Source organism: Silurus aristotelis, assembly GCF_946808225.1.
Source record: "Silurus aristotelis genome assembly, chromosome: 22".
Classification (NCBI taxonomy): Eukaryota; Metazoa; Chordata; class Actinopteri; order Siluriformes; family Siluridae; genus Silurus; species Silurus aristotelis.
In genome coordinates, this window is record NC_139595.1 from 16945249 (window position 1) to 16958619 (window position 13371).

Genomic DNA, 13371 nt, shown 5'->3' on the forward strand with positions numbered 1-13371 from the left:
TTTCACACTGAATTCCTGACTGCGTCCACGCTTCGCATTGTTCTGCTCTCAGCAGCGTGTTGTGGCGTCGGAGTTATAAAGAAATCATGAAAACGATTTTCCCGCGTGGGAGGACTTTCAGGAGCTTAGAATAGCACGTTTGTTCGCGATTCGGATTGAATCATTTATTGCATAAATTGAGTGTCATGAAGAATGAAACCTTTTCAGGATAAACAGGTAAATCTATCCTTAATAAATACCGAATGCTGCCTCGCCTTCACTGACAGGTCACGCAAACTATCACAGGTCACGTGATTCATGAGTCACGATTGCTTATAATGATTTAGTTATTTTTGTTCCTTCTTTCATTCAACCTTCACCAACGTGAGGTGGCAGAAAAAAAGACAGCGGAGAACAACAAGGAAACCCATATAAACTCAGAGCAGACATGACATGTGAAACACACAAGATAGACCATGAGATGATGAGATGATTCAATAAGTCATAGATTTATAAGTAACTATGGCTTTAGAAGGGATATAATGTCAGGGATAGAAGAAATGTCACATGACTGAATCACAATCATATATTTTTAAGCAAAGGTTTTATGTCTTCGTTCAGCATTGTGTCTTTAATGCATGTAATGTACAGTACTTATGTATGTATGTATGTATGTATGTATGTGTGATGTATACACTGTACGTATGTATGTATGTATGTATGTATGTATGTATGTATGTATGTGTGGTATGTACTCTATGTATATACTGTATGTACAGTATATATGTTATGAATGTATGTATGAATGTATATCATCTATTTATGTATGTGTGAATGTATACACTATGTATGTATGTATGTATGTATGTATGTATGTATGTATGTATGTTATGTTATGTATGTATGTATGTATGTATGTATGTATGTATGTATGTATATGTGTATTACATATGTGTATTCTGTATATGCATCCCTTATGCAAAAGTCATTTATATTGCTACATTTCTCCCCTTGACCTCTTTTTTTTTTACTCTTTTGAAATGCAGGACATGTGTATTTGAGTGTGTGTTCGCATGCTGTCTCGTGTTTGCATGAATCAACACAACCCGTCGCCTGTGAATAAAACAATATTAATACGTTGTTCTGATGTGCAAATGAGCGCAAACAGTTGCCTGAGTCTCATTTATGCTCAGAGAGACCAAGGGAGGATTTTACACAACCTGGAAGGGCTCAATGTGGTGCAAAAGAGAAAAAGCGAGAAAACCCCCTTGTGTGCGCGCAAAAGAGGAAGTGCGTCCCTAATCTACACTTCTTCTATATGTAGTTAATGTCATAGTATTGGATGAGACTTGTGCAGTCAGAAGTCGTAGATGCGAGAGGAAGAATGTGACAAAGGGAAGCTGTGAGACAGTAGAGGTGGGGCGGAGAGGAGATCCGATGACGCGGACGCGGACACCTGACGCACAGCAGTTCCAGTGTACCGGGTGTACGCGACGGAAACACTTGCTGATGGATTAACCGAGTTAGATGGTCATGCTGAGTTTGATGATTTGGACGGACTAATTTTTATAAAGGTTTTTTTTTTTTTATCTGTAACGCCAGAATTGAAGTGTGTCCCACGCAGGACGCCGTACAGGTGCACAATACCGGGCGCAGGTAAGTCTGAAAGCGGCTCCCAGGCATCTCGGCTTTGGTGACTCAGTTCCCTGCTGAGATCTCGGAGTGTGTTTGTGGTTTCTAGTCTCTACCAAACTTGTTTGTCAAGCAACCCATCACTGGACCTGTTTCTGGTTTATTCTGAAGAAAAGAGCATACACTTGATCTGAACTGAAAAAAAAAAATCTATATTTGTCATATATGATTAGTTAGATATAATAAATTTCTGGTCTTGAATTTTTGGTCTTAAATATGTGTGTGTGTGTGTGTGTGTGTGTACCTAATATATCTACAGCATAAATAAATTATCATATCAATATTTGTTCTTTCGCTCATATCTTGGTAATATGCAAATCAAACAATATGTCTATATAGTATAACACCTTCATGGTTTTTTTTCCTAATTTTCAATTCTGGAAAAAAACCATGCATGACTTCATACACGAATTTGATGCCACATACGTCTATCAAATCCATTGGTTTTGCCGTATCACCCTGCCATATCACCAGATCCTTGAGAACTGTGATATTAAGGATGTGTTCGTTTGCTTGCACTGTTTGCTTTAAGGCCAAGCCATGGCCCAATTAACACACTTCGTGTACGAGAACAATGGCTAGAATGACTAAAGATCAGATTGTTGGCCTGTCCCCCAGAACCTCTGATTCATAATCACTCTGAGTGAGATATGAGTTGCTTTTTATTTTTTTCGCCCACGACTGGAAAACAATTGCGAACAAGCATTTTTTGAGAGGCGAAGGTTCGGAGAGGACAAAAGGAGCCCAGAAGTGCACTTCCTGCATACCTGTCATTTTGTCTCAAAACAGCTTTTGGAGAGCGTGCAGACAGACAAACCCGTCCCTCCACGCCTCTGGCTGTTTTCTTTAATCGTTTGTTGGAGGTCAATTGTTCATTCCCATGCTAGCAATAAAATGCAACATGTATAAAGTGTATGGAATAAGTTCACCAGACAGTACGCCTAAAACCCAATCTCAACCCAGTATGATTATTCCCAGTATAATTGTTCCAGGTATGACTGTTACTAGTATGATTAATCCCAGGTTAATTGATCCCAGTAAGATTGTTTCCAGTATGATTGCTCTCTGTATTATTGCTTTTAGTATGATTGATCCCAGTATAATTGCTCCCAATTTGATTGTTTCCAGCATGACTGATCCCAGTATTTTTGTTTCCAGTATGATTGATCCCAGATTGAGTGTTCCAGTATGATTATTCACAGTATGATTATTCACAGTATGATTATTCACAGTATGATTGATCCCAGCATGATTGTTTCCAGTATGATTGATCCCAATTTCCTTGTTTCCACTAAGACTGATCCCAGAATGATAGTTTTTAGAATGATTTTTCCCACTATGATTGTTCCAGTATGATTGATCCCATTAAGATTGTTCCCACTATGATTGATCCCATCATGATTGTTCCCACTATGATTATTCCCAGTATGATTAATCCCATCATGATTCTTCCCACTATGATTATTCCCAGTGTGATTGATCCCAGCATGATTGATTCCATTATGATTTATCAGAGTATGAGTGTTCCAATATGATTGATCCCAATTTCCTTGTTCCCAGTAAGATTAATCCCAGCATGATTGTTTCCAGTTTAATTGTTCCCAGTATGATAGTATTTAGAATGATTGATCCCAGTGTAATTGCTCCCAGTATGATTGATTTCACTATCATTAATCCCAGCATGATGTAACCTCAAAATACGACAGACAAACCGCACTGTATATATCATAAGTATCATTTTGTTTCTGAAGTCTGTCAAACAAACTTTTAACAACCATCACTATTCCAATGTTGCCTTTTTTCTTTGAATCTCATACAAACGTGTTGTTCTGTAAAATACTTTCTTCATAGTAGTACAGATAAAGCCATGAGCATTTTCAGTTTTTTGAATACCAATCAGACGTAGCATCTAATCAGCCAAAACGAAATTAATTGTTGAGTCAGACAAGTGCACTCGTTCCCAGGAAAGTGAACTCTCGAGCTAAATAAACTTGTTTGTCAGTGTGAATCATGTCAATGAGCAGGAAATCTGATAGGCTTGACTTTCCACCTCATGCCTTTTTTAAACTGTCATTTTATATACAGATATTTTCATCCTAGTGGTGGTTTATCAAGTATCTGTTTACATAATTACCATATCCGGGTGACGATGCTGAGTCCGACTGCAACTTGAAAGTGTTTATTGGTTCCTGATAGCTGGATGCGAGTGCAAGGCGAAACAAGTCAAAACTGTGAGTCAAGCAAACAAACGCAAATCCAAAATAGTAATCAAGACCAGGTAAAGGGTCATGCGGGCAACCTTTAAAGATGGTAGACAATACTTTAATACTTGAATGGGCTATGGGTGAAACAGCATGAATAGCAGTACAAGAGATCAAACACTTGGAGTCACACAGGAAAAGACCGCTTTAGTGAGAATTTGGAAAGCTTGTGTTTAAGTCCTAATTTTAATGAGTGCGATAGGCTGATTGGTGTAGGTAAGTACTAATCAAGGACCTCTGAATGAAGGTACAATGACCAGGCATGACATAATGACCACCTGCCTAATATTGTGTTGGTCCCCCTGTTGGTCCCCCTACATGGGCCAGTCTTTACTCCCCACGTGCATCAGTAAACCTCAGCCGCCCATGAACCTGTGTCTGGTTCACCACTCTCTTTATCTTGGGGCACTTTTGATAGCTACTGACCACTGCAGGGTACAGCCGGGAACAGCCCACAAGAGCTGCAGTTTTGGAGACGCTCTGACCCAGTCGTCAAGCCATCACAATTTGTCGAACTCGTTCAAACCTTTCGCCCTGCCCCCTGCCCCCAAGTTAATACACCAGGACTAGACCCTTTTCTTAGTCTATTTTCTTGGTTTAGTGGTTGTTGATATGTGCTCTTCCATTTCAAGTTCATGCCAACAAAACCAGCCACTGATTGGTAGTGGCTGCAATGCAGGGGAATAGATGAGAACGGTAGCTAAGTCAAGACTAAAAGGGGGGTCAGTTTGTTGACCTAATGCTATACGGTGAAGTCCGTAGCAGAAAAAGGACCAGTCATCCTAAATGTTAGTGCAGACATTAAGGACAAATATGGTTTATTTCCTGGTTGACTCTTCCACATAGCCGTAACCCCATACATCACTTGAGCAATGGTATAAACAACTAATTTCCCATTAAAGAGTTTAACATTTTGTATATGAGCTCAAGGCTCCATTCAAAAACTGAAATGTCCTACTTGAGCAACAACTCGTAGATGTTCAAGAACAAGTGGATGGAATGAATCCCTGTATCACAGATGCTGATTCCAAGGGTAAGTCCTTGCTGGGTGACAGGAAAACCAGCTGAGCAATAGTGTGATTGAATATGCAGAGAGTACTGGAGAAGAAATCACTGACACTTGGCTGTTTTTTGGGCCGAACTTTTAATGTTCCAATCCCTCAATCTGGGAGGGGAGGAGGTCACTGTCTGTTGCATAAAGCTGGCTAATTAATTAATAATGGCATGGAGGAATGCTAGTTGTTGTTGCTCACCCATGGTTCTCCATTGCACCTGCAGAGCCTGTGCATCCATGGGTGGAGAAGTCATCTGTCAGGTAGAGAATTGAATACAAGTGAGGGTGTTTACTACAACTGATGCGGCATTCAAGTAAACAAGGGCAGATCCAAAACTGCAATCAAAGCCAGGCGAAAGGTCAGGCGATCTTCGAATAGCAGTAACAGAATTCAAGACATCTTGAGTTAGTTTGATATAGTTCATGGAGTTTGTCAAGGAGAGACGAATACTGACCATGAATATAACAGAGAGTTAGAGATCATGTGACTGGCCAGGTGACATGCCTTGTAGTGAATGGTCTGGCGGAATTACAGGATGTGGAGGTTGTGGTTGTTGTTGTTGTTGAACCGGATGGCAGAGGATTCTGGGAGCTGGAGTATGAGATCTAAAATGTCTGACTTGTTCATTTAATGCCAAAACATTTCCATGGCCCTTTAAGCTTCTTGGTTAGGCCTTGTCATTTATAAGACTGTTATAATCAAAACTGTCTATGCTGTGTTTGGTTTATAAACCACCCTCCCACACAAAATCTACAGAACTGATGAATAGTTGCATTATTTTATACCGTAGGCAGTCTGAGAACTTGATTCTGATAGGCTGAAAAGGTCCTTAGTTCATAGTTACCATGATTTTTGCATCATTTAAATTATATAGTGAATCTGTTCAGAAAACTGTGGCAGGTGACCACTTCACAGCGAGCGGTTATTCGTTATGCATTTGCCTCGTGGTATACAGTATATACTTTATATTTGCGTTTTGCTCACACATTGTACAAAAGTATTTGCCTGTAAATCTACTTAAGTATCCAAAGTACTATGATTTATTATGGTTTTAATGTTCCTGTTATCATTTTAGTCACAATCAAATCAAAACAGAGCACGTGCTCCAACCTGATTGGCTGCTTGCTGCATGTTTGACCAGTTCCATTTTCATCATAAATAAAAAGAATGATTTCGTAAAATGTAGTTGAGTAACAAAGTACTATATTTAACGTTGAAATGTTGTAAAGTTGAAGTAAAAGTCTTCCCAAATGGAAAAACTGTTGTAAAATACAGATACGTGAAAAGCTACTTAAATACAATAACAAATTGCGTTATTTTTTTTTAATTACTGTCCACCACTGTTTCCATGTAAGTCTCTATCAGATCTGACCTCAGCTCTCCTCCACTAATGAAATGTGACACAGCCCATATAAGGGTTTTGTGGAATCAGCAAAAAATTGTGTTATTCTTTAAGTCTTCATATCCTTTTCTAAACAATCATATATACTTTCAGTATCACAGCGTTTCAAAAATAAAATTTTATTTGCCGAGTGTGTATTTTAAGTGCATTTCAATTAAGACATTCTGACCTCCACTCTTCTGGGAAGATGTTCCACTAGATTCTGAGGTGTTCTTGTGGAGATTTGTGCTCATTCAGCCACAAGGGTGTTAGTAAAGTCAGGTACTGATGTAGATAAGGTGTCCATATAGTATATCACTATATTGCCATATCAATATATTGTTCCAACCCTAACTCCTCCTTTAAATTCAGTATCGTAGGAATCGTAGCAGCTACGTAGCTTTCTGTTTAACGTTATCAGAATTGGTATTTAATCAGACGTCAAAAATTTCTATAAAGTATTAGGAGCCTCGTGGCTTCACAGGTTTGTTTTTATCTATAGTAAAAGAGCAGTAGTTTATCATTACGTATATGGTCATACTATAAAAGTGTGCTGATTTTGGAAATTAGCCAACTTTGGATTCGCCATGGTTGATTATTTTCTACAAGCATAGGGTGTTTTATACCTATGCATAATACACAGACACACACATACACATGAATACAATGTAATAATGCTTAATCAGCAATTCTTCAGAAACATATATTTTTCTTTGATATGCTGAATCTTTTATTGTATGTAATACTGTTAACATACAGCATTATGGTGGAACAGGAAGTTTCTTTCACACACACACACACCCACACACACCCACACACACACACACACACACACACACACACACACACACACACACACACACATTTCCATATGAGCGTCTATCAGATCTGCCTCAGCTCTACCCCTCTAATGAAGTGTAACACAGTCTATATGAGGGTTTGTAGAATCAGCATGATAAATGCATGACATAGAACAATTTAAGAAAAGAAATTCGCTTCCTTGTATTTGCTGTACATAAATTACTGTCAGTCAGCAACCATTTTCAGGTGTGTGTAAATTGCTGTAATGATAATTTGCATGTCATTGGGGCTTCAAATAGCTTAGGTTTGCTAGTAAGCTACCTAGATAATGTTAATGCTGATATGCATGTTAATGCAGATTGCTACACAGAGAACAACCTAGCAAGGATTTCCTTTACACATTATTATGTGTGTTACCTACAGACTGTACTTACAGTAGATATCCAGGAATTAGCATAAGAATGGATTTCATCTTATCTTTTATTTACCGTCCTATTTATTTAATGCACATTTTACTGAGCATCTGATCAGGTTTATATTTCACATCAAATTGCACTGAATTTAAGTAAGTTTGTCTAGTCAGGCTGAATACTCGAATCTGATTGGCTAGAAGGTAGTTTCTGTTTGTTCAAATGAAATTCAATCCTCACAAGCAATAATAACATACGGTCAAAGTTACATACCGCGAGCAGGCCAGACCTAACAAACTGGGACTTGCTAAATCTGATGAACCTAAGGAAAAATAAATGTTAAAAATGGGAATTGTAACAAAAGAAATGCCACAAGTAATTAACTCCAACAGCTTGAGTGATAGCATTAGAGAAACATCCGTGAAAACCGCTTCATATACAGTAAGTGATTCATGTTGCTAGTTACACAGTGAGCAACCTAGCAAAGATTCCCTTTACATTTTATCCTAATATTTATTCATATTTTCACATGCTAACTTAACACATTACTTACAGACTCTAGCAGCACCTACAGTAGATATACAGGGTCTGATACAAGTTTCAAAGTAAACCATATCTTTAGTTTATTTCTGCGAAACATCAAGAGTTCCTGCTATCTAATCTTTTCTGTATACGCAGATGTTCAGCTGTAAAATTTGGTATCTACACTTATTTTGCTTGGCTGGATTTTTAGATCATTATCAGGTTTTTTTTGTATGGTTTTAAAGCTGATAAGCTTGATTTTGGATGTTCAACTGCCTTATCTATCAGTTGCTGTTGCTTAATTTATTAATTCCATCTGTAGTGTTGGATTTTAGCAGGTTTTTCCACCTATGGCCTTTTAATTTGTGTCCTGTCTTATTGAGTAAAATGCATTTTTATAACCAAAAAATACATGTAACCATGCACATTTTTTATTTATTTATTTATTTATTTTTAATTAGACGTATTATTTTTCTTTATTAAATACTTCATTTCAAGCTAAACAAAGCAAAATTCAATTACGGTTAATCAAATAAATATTTGAAATCCATAGAAATAGGGCATGTGCTGTAATAAGAGCCCATGTAGTTGGTTATTTTTTACCACTGTTTGCATTTTGTTTAACTCCCTACTACAACATCCGTCTGTTCATTGTGTCCACAAATGAACGACGTCTCACGATGAGAAATCAGCAACGAAATCGTACGTGTGTTTGGGATGTACGATATTTTAGCACAGAAAAATTCTAGATTTTTTTTTATCTGGTATTTTTTTTTGAGTTCCTGTTATTTTCCTAATAATTGAAACAACATTGTAAACGAATTTTAAATACTTTTAGCAGCATTAATCATATTAATCCTGACGTTCATGCGAACGCTGTGTATTATTTGCAGCATCCTGCTATTATAGCCTGCTTTTTTTCAAGCTGTCCGTTTCCAGAACAGTGTTCTCTATGGAGCGCTGAGGTCTAGTGGGAAAAAACGGAATCAAAACATGAACTGCAACACAGTCAAGCACGTGAGCTCGGCCTCATGGTATAATGTTATTTATCACCTCTTCTTTATAAATATTCAATAAAATAGTTATAGCTACAATGAGGGTTGATATTCAGTGCATTTTCTCACTGTATTCGGATAAAGATATTGGGACACCTGTCTTTTCCAGCCATATGTGGTCCTTTAATGAACTGTTACCACAAAGTTGGAAGTACACAGCTGTATATGAGGTCTTTGGATGCAAAATACATTCAATTTCCCCTCCACTTGAACTAGGAGACCAAAACCTGTTCCATGAAGACATGTTTTACATGGGTTGGAGTGGAAGAGCTTGAGTGGCCTGCTAGAGCGCTCCTCAGAAAGTACATATCATAATCTTATCTCAATCTCATGAGGTGTTTACAAACTTTAGTCCACAGTGTAGCAATTAATAATTAAAAATATTGCTGATTTATTTTTAGTTAAAATAGCTACAGATTTTTTTTTTTTTAAGAATATATTGAATTTTCACTGTGATATCACTGTTATATTCTTATAAAATGCTGAAACTGATTTCTTTTTTCAACTGAATGATGTGGAATATTAATTTAAACTACTGTTACAGGCGAGTTTATTAAATTGTCCTTAATTTTGATTATTTATTTTTCAAATATCTAGTTGAAATGCCGCAAAATATATTACAGTACATTCATTTTGCCACGAGTTGTGCAATACCAGAAGGTACTACAAGTTTTCAGCAGTCAGACGAGTTTTGACTGCATTCTGATAAAGCAAATGCACTGCATGAAGCCAGGAAGAATTATTTAACCATTACAAGATGATCCTAAACCGAGCTCTCAAAGTCATTAACTTCAACCTGATAATCAGCATAATTACAGTTCGCTTCAGTCAGTGTTTTCACTTGTGTTTTAAAGCTGAAATACAGATTTAACCTACTAATTAACTCACAATAAAAAATAAGAACATGATTGTTTTGGTTCATCAGTTGCATAGGCCACACTTTTCTCTCGGTACACTGGCGTTCCATTGTGATGGCAGACTGGAAATTCAATTTGTCTGGGAAATAAAATGAGAAAAATAAAATTCAAAATTGAGCATATAATCCCTGAATATGCTGTAAAATTAGTCAGGAAGCTGTTGGGTTTCTGTATGTAGACTATCGTGATTCTGGAAAAATAAAACCCCTGTTTGTGTCAATTTATAAATACTATTTGGAAAGAATAATTGGGACATGTGAATTTTCCAGCTAAATGTGGTTCTTCCCCAAACTGGAGAAATTTGGATACCCACAACTGTTTAGGATTTCTTTGGAGATAGTAGAATAAATATGTCCCTTCACTAGGAGCCAGGAGACCCAAACCTGTTCCAGCATGACAGTGTCTCTGTACACAAAGCCGGCTCCATGAAGATATGCTTTACATGTTTTGGAGTGCAAGATCTTAAGTGGCTCGCTCTAGAGCTTAGACCCTCAACCCTATTAAACACTTTTGAGAGTTCTGAGAGTTGGAATTCTGACTGCACTACAAACATATTCCAAAAATCTGGTGGAACATCTTCTCAAAAAAATGGAGGTTATTCTAACAGTAATTGGGGATGCTAAAAAAACCATCTCCAAATCCTACTTTTGTCTTTGTAGTGTCTCTGATGAACATAGCTTAGTTTACATCCTCCCTCGAGCGATCCACCTTTCTAGCGAAACAACTTTCCTGTTTACCGTTTGCAAAGAGCCGAAGATCTGAATGCTCCAGTCTCCAGGTTTTTTTTTAAAGATAATAACAACTCTTTCGTATGTTAGCATGCTTGTAAATCCACACCTGTCTAATAAATATTTCTTTCTTCACGCTGTTGCATTTCTGCAGGAACCCTTTCCTCCACTTCATGAATCCTTTGGTCCCTCGAGGGCAGAAACTCTCAGACACCACTCAGGAGCGTTTTTTGATCCAGGAAACAACTGGGAAATCGAACACGCATTGATGTACACGGTATGTGATGCTGCAATTTCAAGTCACAAACTACGATTTACTTTCAGCCACTGCACATGAGACGACAGTGTCACATGTCTGCCTGAGCAACTGTTTATTAATTGGTTGTCTCCCATTTGATGCCAGTGTTGGTTTAGCCCATGCTCAGGAATATTACATTCCAAAACGTGGGAAAGGTGGAATTTATATACATTTGTTAATCAAGGCTGACAGTCATGTGATGCAGTGGCAAATGGGAATCATTGTTTCTGGCTATAAATCTTAACCACCTTAAAGTGTGTGTAAAGTCTGTGAGTGTGTAAGTAGAGATGCATTCATAATGTAAAAATATAGAATATGGAAATCTTCATTTATTACACAAAATATTTTTCATAATTAAAATAAATAGTGTAGTGAATGTAAATATTGTTTTATATTTGTATAAAATAAAGGTGCATTTACTTGTTACATGTACATTATAGCACAGTGAAATAATAATTTGCATATCCCAGCGATGGTAGGAAGCTGTGGTCAGAGCGCAGGGTCAGCCATGATACAGCGTCCCTGGAGCACAAAGGGTTAAGGGCCTTGCTCAAGGGCCCAAGAGCCCAAGAGTGGCAGCTTGGCAATTCTGGGTCTTGAAACCCTGACCTTCTGTTCAACATCTGTTCCCCATATATATATGAAATGTCTCTGCATTTTTATTATTCACAGATGATCAGTACCTCGCAGCACCACAGGATCCGTATCTCGGACTCGGGTGTGCCTCCAGGAGGCTCCCCGGGACCTCCGCCGGTGTCACCTATCTCACCCCTATCGCGCTGCCTGCCCCGGAGCTCACCATCTCCACGCATGAGGAAGCTGATGCTGACTCTGCCGCTCACGGGTCACATGGTTCGGGTCACGTGCAATCGCAGACACAGCTGGCATCCCGGCGTGGTGCAGTGTAGCCACCCGCAGTGTGGACAGCGCAGGTAACGGGATGATGATGATGATGATAATTAATATTATAATACAAACAAACAAACAAATTAATTGGTGAAACAAAATAAATAACTGAATAATTACATTAATAATAATAATAATGTTGTTAATACACCTACAACAGCAATAATATTAAAAAGACGAAGACGAATTTTATATTATAGATCCAGGTATAGTTTCCAGGCCTGAAATTTAACTCCTTCTCCACTTCGGCTCAGTCTGTAATTTCCTTCACAGTGTGTTTATGCAGAATTTTGTCTTGATGCTGCCAGTTCTCTTTGAGTGTAATACAACAAGGTTCGAGAGGAAAAAAGATCTGGTATTGGACAGGACTGTTTAGGAAGGTGGAAGCTCAGCGGATAAGACATTGGACTTTGGTTTTAAAAGGTCATGAGTTCAAATCCCCCCCCCCCCCCCAGGCTGATACTGCTGAGTTCTTGAGCAAGGCCCTTAATCTTCAACTACTCAGTTGTGAGTCGCTCTGGATAAGGGCTTCTCCTATACACAGTGAATGTATTTATAGCTGCTATTGATGTAAGCGCTAACAGGAAACCGCGGTTTTTTTATTATTTTTTTTTTATTGTATGTTGTACAGCATTAAATTTTGCGTCGAACCGATAACCAGCGTGACCTGTCATTCTCAAAATAAGAATGTTAGCATTGGCATCTCGTTATTGAGCATTTACCATTTATTATTGATCACTTCCTCTCTTTACTACGGATTATTTGCTCCTAAACAAAGCGGAAAGTATTTTCCTTTGAAACCGTCTAACAAACAGATGCCCAAAATGGTGCCACAGGGCAGAGTGAGACATGAGATAATATACAGTATGTGAGAAGAGAAAAAGACGGACAAACTTTCGGACAAACTTTCTGTCACTAGAGGTCACTAAATGACGCATCGAAACTTATTGTACAAGAAATTGGATTGTTTCCGATCGTAGTACCGTAAGAAAAGGAACGTTGAAAATGAAACTGCATTAGTTAATCAGATTACAGATTTATGTTTTTTTTTATTTACTCTATTCTTTTTTTTTATATTTATTCTTTCCTGGCCCTTTTTTTTTTGGCCCTTCATATGATACGTTTGGGCTCCTCTAATCTAGCAAAATGTGGACAGGTTGATGCACTTTGTTTCTTCAGAACAGGACAAGAAAAAGGGCAGAGCAGATACAAGACAGAGGCCGAGCACTGAGTCACTGCAAGCATTGTTTCATACTTACATTGAAGACATTGTCTGGGTGAACAGAGAACTAGCTTTATTCTTTCACACACTGTTTGAGAGAGAGAGAGAGAGAGAGAGAGAGAGAGAGAGAGAGAGAGAGAGAGA

The 13371-nt window shown here is 38.0% G+C and overlaps 1 protein-coding gene across 5 annotated transcripts in view; it reads left to right on the forward strand.

Annotated features, from left to right (window-relative positions):
* Nucleotides 1-1135: 1135 nt before the first annotated feature.
* Nucleotides 1136-13371, forward strand: part of arhgef2b (rho/rac guanine nucleotide exchange factor (GEF) 2b) — a 62067-nt gene continuing 49831 nt past the window's right edge. For 2 of the 5 annotated variants that reach the window (XM_083525588.1, XM_083525590.1), the window contains exons 1-4: nt 1414-1635; nt 9027-9135; nt 10956-11078; nt 11772-12031. In XM_083525588.1, coding sequence (XP_083381714.1) covers nt 9133-9135; nt 10956-11078; nt 11772-12031 — 386 coding nt within the window. In that variant the 5' untranslated portion in view covers nt 1414-1635; nt 9027-9132. Of the gene's footprint in view, nt 1636-9026; nt 9136-9265; nt 9459-10955; nt 11079-11771; nt 12032-13371 lie in introns of all 5 variants that reach the window. The other 3 variants (XM_083525592.1, XM_083525593.1, XM_083525591.1) reach the window with 3 other exon arrangements.